The sequence below is a fragment of the Podarcis filfolensis genome, assembly GCF_964270895.1.
Source record: "Podarcis filfolensis genome assembly, chromosome: 15".
NCBI lineage: Eukaryota > Metazoa > Chordata > Lepidosauria > Squamata > Lacertidae > Podarcis > Podarcis filfolensis.
This window is the reverse complement of record NC_139618.1, coordinates 10194732-10209410: the sequence shown is the minus strand read 5'-3', so window position 1 is coordinate 10209410 and position 14679 is coordinate 10194732. Positions and strand designations below refer to the sequence as shown.

Genomic DNA, 14679 nt, shown 5'->3' with positions numbered 1-14679 from the left:
CCAGTCGTGACTGACTCTGGGGTTGCAGTGCTCATCTTGCTTTATTGGCCGAGGGAGCCGGCGTACAACTTCCGGGTCATGTGGCCAGCATGACTAAGCCGCTTCCGGCGAACCAGAGCAGCACACGGAAACACCGTTTACCTTCCCGCCAGAGCGGTACCTATTTATCTACTTGCACTTTGACATGCTTTTGAACTGCTAGGTTGACAGGAGCAGGTACCGAACAATGGGAGCTCACCCCGTCGCTGGGATTTGAACCGCCGACCTTCTGATCAGCAAGACCTAGGCTCTGTGGTTTAACCCACAGCGCCACCTGCGTCCCACACATACATACATACATACATACATACATACATACATACACATAAATACACACAGGGATAGCATATTCTGGGAGAGAGGGATGGAGAGGGGGATGGAAGGGAATTAGAGAGATGAGTTGGGGGGCTGAGTAAGAGGGGAAGGAAGGAGGAACCCATCTCAGCAATGGAAGCTGATTCATGAATGGATGAATGGAGTTCCATCACCAAATTACAAGTCTCCCCACAGCCTGCTGCCACCTGCCCGCTTCCTTACTTACAACCAACCAACCCAGTGTACGGTCCTGGCTGTCTGCATCCTCCTCCTAAGTCTCAGTCTTGTCCTTGGAGAACTCAGCAGAGAGGAAGAAGATGGAGAGAAGCCTGGAATTAGTTGGTTCTGCCTGCCATTGGCTTCGGCTATAGTTACTGATGATCCTACCAGTCCAGATGGGCACCAGCCCACCACTGCTTATTCTGGCTGGGAGATCTTAGGGTTCTACAGGGGCAAAAAACCAAGAATCGATCTGACAAGCCAGAAGTCTGTCCACACCCACAATACGTATCCTTCTTAAATTTGGGTTTGGACATATTTTATGCAAGCAGGTTGTACCAAATTCCAGTAGGAGAATTTAAAACAGAAAAGCAAGCTATTCTGTTCTTCCTCTAGCATGGGGTTTCCCATACTTGGGTCTCCAGCTGTTTCGGACTACAGTTCCCATCATCCCTGACCAATGGTCCTGCTAGCTAGGGATGGTGGGAGTTGTAGTCCAAAAACAGCTGGAGATGCAAGTTTGGGAAACTCAACTCTGGCACAAGGCTGAGGAATCTGTGGCCCTCCAGATGTTGCTGTCCAACAAACTTCATGATCATTGCCCATGCCGGTGGCTGCTGTTTCATGTGGGAGTCTATCAGCACATAGAGGGCCATAGGTTCCCCATCATCATGCTGGCACTAATGGAGGAACAGAGATGAAGGGAAACATCCATCTATTAACAAAGATCAATTGCACATTGTGGAAGTGTGATTCCCCCCCCCCCAAAAAAAAAGGAAAAAGGAAAGACTGAGTGGTATATAAACGAGAAGGATAAAACCTCATGTTGCCGTTGTCTTGGTTTTCAGAGCAAGATCTTCTCCGCCAGGAGCTGAACACCCGATTTCTGGCTTCACAGAGTGCCGACCGCGGCGCCTCGCTGGGCCCACCGCCTTACCTGAGGACGGAGTTCCACCAGCATCAGCACCAGCACCAGCACACCCACCAACATACGCACCAGCACACTTTCACGCCTTTCCCCCACGCCATCCCGCCCACCGCCATCATGCCAACGCCGGCACCTCCCATGGTGCGTACCCCAGGCAGAAATGTGAGGATAAGTAGAGCACAACTCTCTTTGGATCTTTTTCTTTCCTATTGCAAAATGGTGATAAAATTGTGATGATGGGGGAAGATGTCCGGGGGAAGGAAGAGATTCTGGGAGGAAGCATGCTCCTCCCGCCTTGCGACTCGGGGAATTCGGAAAGTGAGAAATGTTAGATATTTCTGGGAAGTTCTGTGTCAGAATCTAGAGGCTCCCGTGCATATGGCTCCCTCGCCCCTTGTTTTTAAAAAATGTGGTGCAGATTGAAAGTGAGGGCATAAAGCTAAACTTGAACCCTCCTTTCTAACGTAATTGCTTTCTATGTTTTGTCATGGAAGGCAGTACAGTACTAACAATGTGGCACAGTGCGAGGGACATCAGCCCAGAGGGTTGATGGCCAGCTGGTTGACTGGCATCCGAAACTGGCAGTGGGGCAGTGTCCTCCACTAAACTCAAAGGCAACAGAAACACTTAGCGGATGCAAGGCAGACTGCCCCTCTCCCCCACCGCATTTACTGGTTGGTGCCTACTAATAGAATTTATTAGTGCTCTGAAGATGTTTCAGAACACAGGTCCCTTCATTCTGGACCAATCACCAATCTTAAACTCTTGAGGAAGGGCCATGGAGCAGAGGTAGAACATAATAAAATTCACAGGTTCCATCCCTGGCATCTTCCAGTTCGCCACTCCTTTGGCATCTTCCCACCATGCCAAGCTCCACACCATGTTGGAGACAGCATGCTCTAGCTGCAGTGAAAAAGTAAGCAGTGAACTTGCAGAACAGGAAGCTTTCAGTTAAAGGCACAGTAACTCTGCCATGTCTTGATTATTTCACGTTGCTGTTCCACACTGGACATTGCAATTGCATTTTACTGCCAAAATAAAAGGTCAGAAATCAGGCTTGGGGGAGGGGGAGGATGAGAAGAAAAGATTGATATACAGGCATTCGGTAATGGCATGTGCATTCTTCCTAAAGGGTGAGTGAGGAAACGATGATATTTCACAGGGTGGAGGGACTAGTCTGGAATGAACCTCAGCCTGCTGGTATCACTGCTTTGTTTGCCTAAATAAAGAGGTGAAAAAGAGGTGTATGGGCCTCAGGAACCCATGGCCTTTCCCCCTCAGATAGCAAGCTCAAGTGGTGAGTGTTGGAGGACATGGAGTCCAAATGGACTCACTGAGAAACACGAAGGAGTTGTCATTATGCTCAGGGAACTGCAGAGTTTGTAAACAGCCACACACACACACACACACACACACCCTGGAGTAAAAAAAAAGATGCAGGCGAATGGGTGACAGATTGGAAAGAAAAACATTAAATGGGAAAATGGAACAGGAAGAAAATGGAACAGGGTAGAAGAGGGCTCAGGGAAATGTCCTCCTTGCAGAGAATGGCTGGCTGGAACACTGGTCAGGAGCAGTCCTGTTATGTGGGGAATATATCTTGTTGGTTCCAATCATTCTACTTAATTTGCACCTGGAATTTTTATTATCCAAATTGCTCCTGATCTCTTCCTGCTCTCACTACTGTCCATACTTTCATCTCTGAACACCTGCCATTTTTAAGTATATCCTCCCCTTTCCCCACATCTCCATCGATTGCCAGTTTTTTCACCAGTTCCCAACCATTGACTGAATCAAAGAAATGTATGCCCCATTAGAAAGACAACATAATGAGTTTGTGTTTTGATCCTTTTTGCAGTTTGACAAATACCCTACAAAAGTTGACCCTTTCTACCGACACAGTGTGAGTTCTTCTTACTGCCTTAAAATGTATTAATTGCTTCTTTTCCCATTGGTGGGCTGAGATCACCACTCAGATCAGTGGCAGAACATCCCATTTTCTGTTTCCTTCCTTCTCCCTTTCTGTCCATCACTCTAAAATGTCCATCATCGATATTGTCATTTGCTTTAGCTTTTCGTCTTGTGAAAGATGTGATATCTCTTAAAAAGAAAAAGCAAACTCTGAAGCTATGCCTAAATCTAGCTCTTTAATCGGGGACTGGAGACTACAAAGGTGCCCAGATTCTGTCTGCTATTGCTGTCTTCTCTGCTCATTTCAATGGTGCCAGCAGATCTTTGTGACCATTTCCAATGTGGTAATGAAGATATGTGAAGTCCTGGGTTGATGAGGGATTTGTTTGCATTTGAATGAGAAACTACCTAATTCACACTTCTTCAACTTATATGCAAACCGAAACACAGGCTTACCTTTGAAATTCGCAATTCTCTGAATTTTGCAATGCAGTTTTCCAACAAAGCAACATGTACAAGAATACATATAATATGGAGAAAGTTTTATAAAAAGGTCTGTATTACTGAAAATAGCATACAAAATGCATTTTACTGGGGTAAGTTGCATGTAAAAATGTCAAAACTGCATGCAAAAAAAATGTTTCTTAGGAGAAAAACACACTAAAATATTGGTTTTAAATAGCATTTTTGGTAATTTTAAAAAATGCAGAGTGCTATGAAAGATTTGTTAAATTTATATGGCCTCCCATTAGAAAAAATTATCTGGGCGGCATGCAAAACTTCATAAAGAAAAATACAAAATGCAATAATGAAAACTAACCAAATAAAGTTAACAACAGCAAAACTTTCCTTCTAACAAAGACCACATAAAAATATTTGTAGCTTACCTTAACACCACACTGAAACAGCAAAGACCTAGGGTTGATTTTCTGTAGGAATGTCCTTGCCCTGATATGAAGGTAAAAAGGTAAAGGACCCCTAGACGGTTAAGTCCAGTCAAAGGCGACTATGGGGTTGCACCGCTCATCTCGCTTCCAGGCCGAGGGAACCGGCATTTGTCCACAGACAGCTTTCTGGGTCATGCAGCCAGCATGACTAAACCACTTCTGGCACAACAGACCACTGTGACAGACACTAGAGCACACGGAAATGCTGTTTACCTTCCCACCACAGTGGTACCTATTTATCTACTTGCACTGGCGTGCTTTTGAACTGCTAGGTTGGCAGGTGCTGGAACAGAGCAACGGGAGCTCACCCTGTTGTGGGGATTCGAACCGCCACCCTTTAGACCACAACACCACCAAGCCCCAAATGAATTGATTCATTCAGCCTTTATGTTCTCCCTCCACTCAGAGGACTAGGGCACCTCCAGGCACATGCAAGATCCCTGTGCAGGCCTGAAGAGGCACAGATATCTACCTTGGGGCCTTTGTGCCAAATGAACCTTAAGGAATTGACAGCACCCTGAAAGCCAAGCTTTATGGTTGATCCAAATGGTTATACACCCTCCCTTTCTCCAATAGGTGAGAAATCACAGAAAGAATCCAAATGAGTGTTAGGTCATTTGTGTTTCTCTTTCATTGCCTCAGATGTATCTAACCTGATGGCTTGTTCCATTTCAACGGCTAACAGAGGTTAAAAGCTACAAGATTAAAGCACTTGAAACTTTTACCTGGCATATTATTAAAAATGTATTAACCAGTGGATTTCACTTAATGGGCCAGATCAAAAGGTATTATGGTCTAAATTTGTAGGCAAAGTAGAATTGCTCCTTTTTCTTCCTTTCTTAAAACATTTGTCGGGGCTTTTACCTTCGGTTTGGAATGTGCTTTCTTAACACAAGATGCTGAAAGTGTGATTCGGGGAACCGTATGGCATCTGTATTTTTAACTATGGTTATTATGTTATTTCATTTAAAGAATGCTATTCCCCCCTTTTGCTGTATAATATAAATTTGTAGCCCGCCCTTCCTTCCAAAGGAGCCCAGGGTGGCAAATGTCAAAATATTAAAACAATATTAAAAAATCCATGTTGAGAGCAATTCAAAACATTTTTTTTAAAAAAAGTTAGGAACAATCTACAAAAACGAGACCATTTAAAAATGTGGTTGGTTAATAATAATAACAATTATTATTATTATTATTATTATTATTATTATTATTATTATTACCACGCCCATCTGGCTGGGTTTCCCCAACCACTCTGGGTAGCTCCCAACAGAATTAAAAGCACAATAGAACATCAAACATTAAAAACTTTCCTAAACAGGGCTGCCTTCAGATGTCTTCTAAAAGTCAGATAGTTGTTTATTTCCTTGACATCTGATGGGAGGGCTTTCCCTGTAACTGCACGTCTTGCAGTGAGGGAACCGCCAAAAGGCCCTCGGAGCTGGACCTGTCCAGGCTGAATGCTGGGGATGGAGACGCTCTTTCAAGTATTACTAATGTACCCTGAAATGTGCCTTAAAATACTTTAATAAAGTAAAAGCAAACCTCAAATAAAAGGTCGTCTACCGGGAAAACTAAAAACCTGCTAAACCATTAAAGTCTTTGTCAGCCAGTGGAAGGCAATTGTAGTGGTGGGACCAAGCTTCACAGGGCAAGGAATCTGGCCACAACTGGAGGGCCACAGTTTCTCCATTCCTGCTTGAGAGAGAGAGAGAGAGAGAGGTGATGAGGATTTTAAAGTATTAATCTCGCTACTGACAGGTAAAGCAGTTCTGCAGGTAACAACTCAATTAATTGCTATCAGGAGTTCTACTCAGGCAGGCTGCAGAGGGACAGATCTTGCTATCCTTGATCCACCAGATCACAGGGTGAAGCCTTTTTACTAGAATGCCAAGGAGAGGCAATTCAGACTCAGAAACTGAGACTTGAACTGGCTGCCAGCCCAGAAGAAACAGTACCTTAAATAGTAGGTGGAAACATGTTCCGATGAGGAGACATCCAGTTTTCAGGAGAAGACTCCTCAGGAGTCAAGGTCTCCTCACAAATAAGGTCCTCTTCATAATGACACCTCTCTTTTGACAACAGAAGATGGAGTTCAGCTGCACCCTGGGTGTGCTTCTGGCAGCTCCAGTTCAAGAGCCTCAGCACCAGGCTGGAAAAGCTGTTGGGATGTATTTGTATGTCGCTTGCATCAAACTTCCTGCCTGCCTGCGTGCCTGCAAGTGGACCTTGGGCTGCCATTCTACTTTTCTCTTGTCTGAGCCCTCACTTGAGCCCCAGTTTGCCTGGGATGGGATCTTGGTCTGGCTTTGGCTGTTGGTGCTTCCTGAACCTACAGAAGCTGTGTTACTTAAAAGTTGTCCTGCAACTTTAGGCCCAGCTAAGATGGGACATTGATAGCTCTCTACTTTTGTTGACAAGATGGGAATCCAAGCCTTCAAGCAGCAGTGGCAGTTCCAAGACACTCTGAAAGGTCTCCATCCTTTCCCACCGTCTATATTTTAACAACCAGCATACAATGAAATTTCTAACTTCCCTTCGCTTTTGTGAACTGGCATGTTAATACAGAACAGTAAGCGTTATGGATGCTAGAGTCTTTAACATGCTCATTTTCAGTATTAAAAAAGCCTGCCTAATGGGTTCTTGAGAGCTCCGCTATTCAATATCATCTAATCTTGGAAACGTTTTCTGCACCATTGGAAGTTCACATTGAAGCGAAATAGAATTAAAAGACGGCAATAATCTATGAAAGGAGTGGGGAGAGGAACTGGGCCAGGTGGTTCAGTGAAAGCCTTAAAATTTTCTTAATGATGTTAATTGCAAAAGAGAGAGTGAGAGAGAGAGAGAGAGAGAGAGAGATGCTTCAGTGTGCTTAGGCACCTCATGGAACAATACAATGAAACTGACTATTGTGCTTTTTTAGATCTTTGGCTCAGGCAGGCATCATGAGTCAGTGGAATGCATTTGCAAGGGAATTGCACTGCGATTTTGTAGAAAAAGGCCTCATCTGTTGGCCAAAGGCTTTTCCCAAGCCAAACTGCTGTAGGGCAATTCAGGAAAATTGACGAAGGGGCGCAAGGGCTCTGGGATGCTGACAGAGCCCTCACACTGCCTTCTCACAGCTCGGTAAGCTCATGACTGCAGCTTTGCACAGGTATGGGGAGGGGGAATAACTAAATGGAAAATGAGTTTGCTCTGCTCTCCATTTATTTATCCCACCCCACCCCACCCCCATGCAAAGCTGCAATTGGGTAAGTAAAATAAGCATAAGATGCAAACTACCTTTGTGTATGTGATTTTTTTTGTTTGTATTGGTGGGCGGGAGGTTGTGCCCTCTGGCTGCACCCACTTTTGTTTTGACCACACCACTATTGGCATGCATCCCACATTGGATTCTGTTAACGTCCTACCCATGCCTTGTGGTGAATGTTGGGTAGGGCCACCACTCAGTGGTTGAACACATAACTTGCTTGCAGAAGGTCCCAGGCTGAATCTCTAGCATCTCCAGACAGAATTGGGAAAGACTTCAGGGCGAGACCCTGGAGCTCGATAGAGCCAAGGGTTTGACCAGAAAAGGGCAATCGAAATGATCAAGGGGATGGAGCAACTGCCCTCTGAGGAAAGGTTACAACATTAGGGTCATCTGAATTTACAGAAAGTACTAAGAGGAGTAAGAGGAGACATGATAGAAGCTTATAAAATTATGCTCTCTCAGAACCCTAGAACTCACGGACCACGAAATAAAGTTGGAAGACTCAAACCAGATAACAAATTACTTCTTCACACAGTTGAGCTGTGGAATCTGCTCCCACAAGAGTCGGGGGTGGCCCCCAACTTCGATGGTTTTGAAAGAGGATTAGACCAATTCATGGAGGCCCATGCTATCTGTGGCTCTGTTCTACCTCCACTGTTAAGGCTGAATTCCAGTTGCTGGAAATCACAGACGGGGAAAGTGCTGTTGCACTCAGGTCATTCTTGCTTATCCCAGAGGCATTTTATTGGCCACTGTGAGAACTGGCCTGATCCAGCAGGCTCTTCTTACAGTCTCATGACTCAGTATTAAGGCAGCTTCCTTTGTTCCTGTTGTTTAACTGCTACAACTAATGCAATTGACAATGAGATCACATTTCTGCTCCAGTTCCTTCCCATTGCATCCTCTCTTTTTTCTGTAATGCAGTATTATAATACAGTATAATAATAACCCTCATTATAAAAATCCATTCTGAGACAGCTCTCTACCCCTTACGCTTTCAAATAATCTGTTCTTTCCACACAAATCTGTTCATCTTGTTGTCTAACATTCTGTGAATGTCCATTATATCCCTTATTCATTGCTGTTGTCAGATGCCTTTGTCTTTTTCCTAGGCTTATCGCCACCTCCTTTACCAAGTACCCAACATCAGTGGTCCAGCATTGATTTTTATGCAGTTGGATCACTGACTGATTAACAGCAGCAATCATGTGAACTGCATAATTCATAAACTGCCTCCGTGTCTCTTTTGCTTTCTTCTGAGTTGAAATTGCATGATGTGCAATTAGAAAATGTGTGTGGGGTCCTTTGCTGATGTTATCCTCCCTTTGTCACAGTTATTCCACTCGTACCCTCCTGCTGTATCAGGGATCCCTCCAATGATTCCTCCAACTGGTCCTTTTGGCTCACTACAAGGGGCGTTTCAACCCAAGGTAAATTGTAAATATGTTTTGTGTGTGTTGTGTAGACTCTTTCCTATTTTGGACATGTGTCTTGTGGCTTTGTGGTCTCTTGCAGTCCCAGGTGTATTCGTGAGGAGCAGCACTTTTATTTGTCTTGGGCCTGCATGGGAAACCTGTGACCCTCTAAATCAGCGGTTCTCAACCTGTGGGTCCCCAGATGTTGTTGGACTACAACTCCCATCATCCCTGAGCTCTGGCCTTGCTAGCTAGGGGTGATGGGAGTTGTAGTTCAACAACATCTGGGACCCACAGGTTGAGAAAGGCTGCTCTAGATGCTTCTGGACTTCAACTCTCATCATCCTTCACTGTTGGCTATGCAGGCTGAGGCTTCTGGGAGCTGTAGTCCAGCTGTAGCCTGGAGGTCCAAATGTTCCCCATCTTTGGTTTTGGAGATGGCTCTGCTGGGAGAGATGAATGAGTCTACAGGAAGGCATTTCCTCCCTAGGTCAATGTGGGGCACAAAATCCCAGAGTTTCCTTTGAGCTTGATTGGGACTCAAACTCTCTTGGGGATGATGGGTAAATCAGTTGAAAAGAGCTCTGCATGAACCTTCATCATGTGTTCCCTTGATTCACTCTCATTTACTGAGGCGGCAGGGGAGGCAGAGGCGGGGTGGAGAGGTATGCTTTCCGGTAGGCTTCCAGGTGCTGGTTCTTGCTTTTAAAGCCCTATATCAGAGGTGTGGTGTAGTACCTTGGGGCCTTACTGGACTGCAGTCACCATAATCCCTAGCCATTAGCTATGTTGGCTGGGGATGATGGGACTTGGTTTCCAAGAACATCTGGATAATCACAGGTTCCCCACCGATTGGCAAAGTCTCAACAAAACATACCTTGGAAAGTCTACACTTCTTGGTGATGTTGGCCCAGTTTGAAAAACTATTGGGCTGTTTTGTCATTACATTTTCAATGTGATTGCTGATTGACTAGCTAGGTTTGCACAGAAGAACCAAAATCTGGTAGAGTGGGGGCATACTTTGGGCTGAAACAGCGGCCTAGAATTAGCAGTAAACAAAATTAGGCAGTAAAACTTCCCTGGGGGCATTTTAGGAGCCCTGAAAAAGCATCTTTTCATCTGAAAATGTTCACTTATGAACATGTGATGCAATCTTCCATTCTTTCATTTTATATCTTCCCTTTCTTCTACCATGGAACTCAAGGTATTCAGGGATGTTCTAAACTGTTTGTTTCTGCTCTTTTATACCAGGTATTGTATTTCTCAGCCCAGGGGTAGACTGACGTCAGTCTTATGCATTCTGCTTAAAGAACTGCAATCCTCATTGTTCACCAGTGTATTTTAAATTTAATCTTTTGAGGCTAGATGTTGAGCTGTGTTTGTCCAATCTGAAAACTATCCCCGCTCCACCACTCAAGCTTCTTAAATATGTAGATTGTGGTTCATTAGCAAAGGTCCTCATATGTATGATAATTAGGCTATTAAGAATCCATTTGAGCTTAACCATCTACTAGTATTTGGCTGCGTGTATGGCTGTTGTTTTTTTAAATGTTGTGTGGGGTTCTTCGCAAGTCAGGTTTTAACGTTCTCATGACTACATTATAAATCTCTATTCTGGAAAGACGGTTTTGGTGATTCTTACTTTGTGAATGGAGACACCTGCCTCTACTGATGTCAAAATCAACAGTTTGCGATTGATGGCTTATGTGTTCCATCTGTTTCAAACCCTTATCCACATTCTCAGTCAGATTGCCAAGACCTTCAGCCATTTTCTGGGAGAGGACAGTTGGCATCTTGTTGGCCACTGTGATAACAGGATGGCAGGCTAGATGGACCTTTGGTCTGATCCAGCAGGGCTCATGGTCTTATGTTCCCCTTTCATTGGCTCTCTATATGCCCCAACGTTCTGCTGTTTCCCAACACTTGAAATTATTTCATTACCCACAACTACAGCCAGCTGTCTGGATACGAGCTGCTTCCCCTTCTCTCTGACCCCCTTTATTGGTGCAAACCCAAATTGTTCACTGTTCAGCTCCTGTCCCTCACACTGTCCCTCTCTAGCTTGGATTTTTATCCCAGCAATATTCCATTTGACTCCCCTTTCCCAACCCCCACCTCCAGCTTGGCATTCCCTCCCTTCTCACCTGCACTATCAGTGAGCCTGTATTTTTTATTTTGCTCCTTGCTTTTGTGTGAATGGAAGGCCATCAGCTCTGGTTGGAATCCACTTCCCACCCTGCTGGATGGCTATAGGGTTGCCATACGTCCGGGAAATTTGTATGGGATACCCTGAACACTGCATCCGCAAGCAGTGTCAGAGCAGAATTTGGTGAAATGTCCAGGAAAATCCATACGTATGGCAGCCCATGTTGGCTGTTCCATTTTTTTGCCAATTTTCCTCAGAAATAGCTAAGAAATGTTCAATTTCTTTGCAATTTTGCAAAAGAAAGCTCCACAACTTTGGCCAAAAAACCCTAGCATGGGTGGTACTGTGGTAGGTAATGCTGGAAGTTGTGATCCAGGAGATGCTGTCTGAAGATACACTCAAAGTGCTTCCAGGGGACTCCTAGTGGTTAAAGGGTATATTTGCTTTCGGACCTGGAAAATAAATAAGCAAGGCACAGTGTGAATAGTGTTGAGGTGTGTGTTAGAGTGGGTACTCTGCAGCATGCATTATCACCTCAACAGAGGGAGGAGGCTTGTCTCCAACGACAACTGTGAGCCCTTTGCAGAAGCAACACCTGAGAATTGAAAACCTGTGAAGACAACATAGTTTGTTTGTTGGGTTAGAAAAGAAGAAACTGATAGAAGACATGTGTGCATCTTACTAGCTTGCTTTGTGCAGCAGTGAGAGAGTGATGGGTTTTTTGCCAGTTCAGGCTGTTCAATGGCATCTTGTAACACACAAAAAGAACAGATTTGAATACTTACAGATATAACAGGAAAACATGATGAAACGTAAAAAGCCAAGATCTCATTTTCTAAAGCTAAACAGATCTATGACTCATTTTAAGAGGTCTTTAACCTAGAACAGTCTTTAACCTAGGACAGAAATTATGACTCTGTGTGCACCAAGGCAAGGCACCCTGGAAATGACATTTCAGAGTATGTGAAACTGTAGTCCAAAGGTTTGGAGCTTTGACCCTCCAGATATTTCAGGACTCCAAAACCATCATTCCTGACCATTGTCCATACTGGCAGAGGCTGATGGGAGTTGCAGTCCTTAAATCTGGAGGGCACCAGGTTTCCATCTTCTGTAACTGAATGAATAGATGGATACATAATCTTCAGTTCCTTTCTTTTTTTATGAAGACCCTCATTTACTGCCTAACTAATTCTTTTGGGGTCTTCTAAAAGTTTAAAAGTTTGCACATAAATTTACACTGCCATTGTTTCTGTGTATGTGACATTTGTAGACTTCGAATCCTATTGATGTTGCAGCGAGACCTGGAGCTGTTCCACACACCCTACTGCAGAAAGATCCCAGGGTAAGTTCTAAAATGTTACAGCCCCTTCAAACCAAGGGCCATTCAACCATTGAATGATGAATGAAGCTGAGGTGGTTATCCTAACTCTGCCTTTTATTGCTATTTGATCTGAGCTTAAATTGAGAAAGTGTGGAATTTGGAAAACATAAATCACAGGTTATAACTTTCATGGTCCTTAAGTGGGCTGGCTGTGAGTGGGAGTGCACAGGGTGTGATAGATAACCTGAGGGTGCCAGAGAGCATAAGACTATAGTACAGTGGTACCTTGGGTTACATACGCTTCAGGTTACAGACTGCACTAACCCAGAAATAGTGCTTCAGGTTAAGAACTTTGCTTCAGGATGAGAACAGAAATCGTGCTCCAGCAGTGTGGCAGCAGCAGGAGGCCCCATTAGCTAAAGTGGTGCTTCAGGTTAAGAACAGTTTCAGGTTAAGAATGGACCTCTGGAACAAATTAAGTACTTAACCCGAGGTACCACTGTATCAGGACCACAGATAGCTCCAAGCAGACAGGGTGTTGTGATTACACCTAGAGCTCAGCCGAGGTGTTTCATTGCTCTTGGATCAGTCTTCACCTCCAAGACTCCACCCACATCGAGAATAGCAGAAAGGCTTAAAGGTGACCTAGAGGTTCTTACATCTCAGCCTTCTGCGTTTCTTTCAAAGGTTTGCAGGCTTTGAACAGCATAATGCTCTTGGGAGACTCTGTCTTATGGGTTTCTGCCTCCAGGGGTTTCTGCTTTAGGGAGAGGGTCAAGGTTGACACACTTCAGCTCAGGTTCAGTGTTGAGGTCTGGGTTTAGGTTCAGCACTTCCACAGATGACACTTTTTGTCCTCCAGATGTCTTCAAGTCAGGGTCAGGATGATGATGTTAGCCATCTGCGATGTGGAGCACCTGACCATGTATGGTCTTGGGAAGACTCATTGACACCTCTAATTAAATGACGTTTCAGGTAGCAGGGTTAGAAAAGGCCTCTTCTTGTGACCCAAGAGGAGCCCTCCCATTCAGCATGGGTTTGAATGGATTTGAGGGGGTGGGAAGGGAGTCAAAAAGTATTTTTGTATGAATCCTTTTTATCCACATTTGTTCCAGTGTGAAAATCTGCACCGCAGAGCAACCAGTCTATACCAGTCTGTATCATTTGACTTGCTTTTTTATAATTGGGTGACTCGGAGCTGGTTTTAAAAGAGGAGGGGTATGTGCAGTCCAGCATTAACCAAAGTGGAGTCCTCCAGGTGTTGCTGAGTGAAGGCTCCTATAATGTTCAAAGATGATGGAAGTTGAGGTCCAACAAAATTGTGGTTCACTCAAATTCCTATCAGACCCCTCATAATGTTCAGAAATGATGGAAGTTATGGTCCAACAAAATGGGGGGGGGGGGAGAGGGTTGCTCCTCCTGTTGATATAGTTACTGAATTTTTTCTGTTAGCAATTGTGTATGGAAAAGTAAGCCTCTTCCAAAATACTGCCCTCCTCTGTATCTTCAAAAGGTCCATCAAAAGGTCACTTAAAAAAATTACTGCACTGTTTCCCATTTTACAGTGCTAAATTGAGTGAATTAGCAGGCAAACTCCAGGTCAGAATCCCTCTTGTGGGGCATGTTTGGTTGGTTGTCAACACTTGGAAGCATAAATCCTGCAGAGCAGAGAGGGGGAATCTGTGTCCTTCCAGATCTTGTTGGACTCCTAACTCCCATCAGTACCAGCCAGCATGGCCTAATGGTCATGGATCAGCAGTTCTCAACCTGTGGGTCCCCAGATGTTGTTGGACTACAACTCCCATCATCCCTAGCTAGCAAGGCCAGAGCTCAGGGATGATTGGAGTTGTAGTCCAGCAACATCAGGGGACCCACAGGTTGAGAACCACTGGTCATGGGTGGTGGGAGTTGTTGTTTACAACAGGGAGATGGAAAGGAGTGAACGTGGCAGGAATTTACCCCTAAGATCAGGTGTGGGGGAGCTGCAGCCCTCCAGATGTTGCAGAACTACAACTCCCATCAACCCCAATAACCAGGGATGATGGGAGCGGCAATTCTGCAACATCAGGAGAGTAAAAAACCTCCCCACACCTGGTCAAGATGAAGCAACATGCCTGCTTAGACTTTGAAAGAGACTACAAATGAAATGAAAATGCTAATATTTTAATTTCCACTCTCCCAAGTG

At 44.6% G+C, this 14679-nt stretch overlaps 1 protein-coding gene across 5 annotated transcripts in view; it reads left to right on the top strand.

Annotated features, from left to right (window-relative positions):
• AUTS2 (activator of transcription and developmental regulator AUTS2) overlaps positions 1–14679 on the top strand; it is a 669531-nt gene that overhangs the window by 639834 nt on the left and 15018 nt on the right. For 4 of the 5 annotated variants that reach the window (XM_083587452.1, XM_083587453.1, XM_083587455.1 and 1 more), the window contains 4 exons: positions 1422–1663; positions 3360–3404; positions 8947–9042; positions 12444–12515. In XM_083587452.1, coding sequence (XP_083443578.1) covers positions 1422–1663; positions 3360–3404; positions 8947–9042; positions 12444–12515 — 455 coding nt within the window. The remainder of the gene's footprint in view (positions 1–1421; positions 1664–3359; positions 3405–8946; positions 9043–12443; positions 12516–14679) is intronic. The other variant, XM_083587454.1, reaches the window with a different exon arrangement.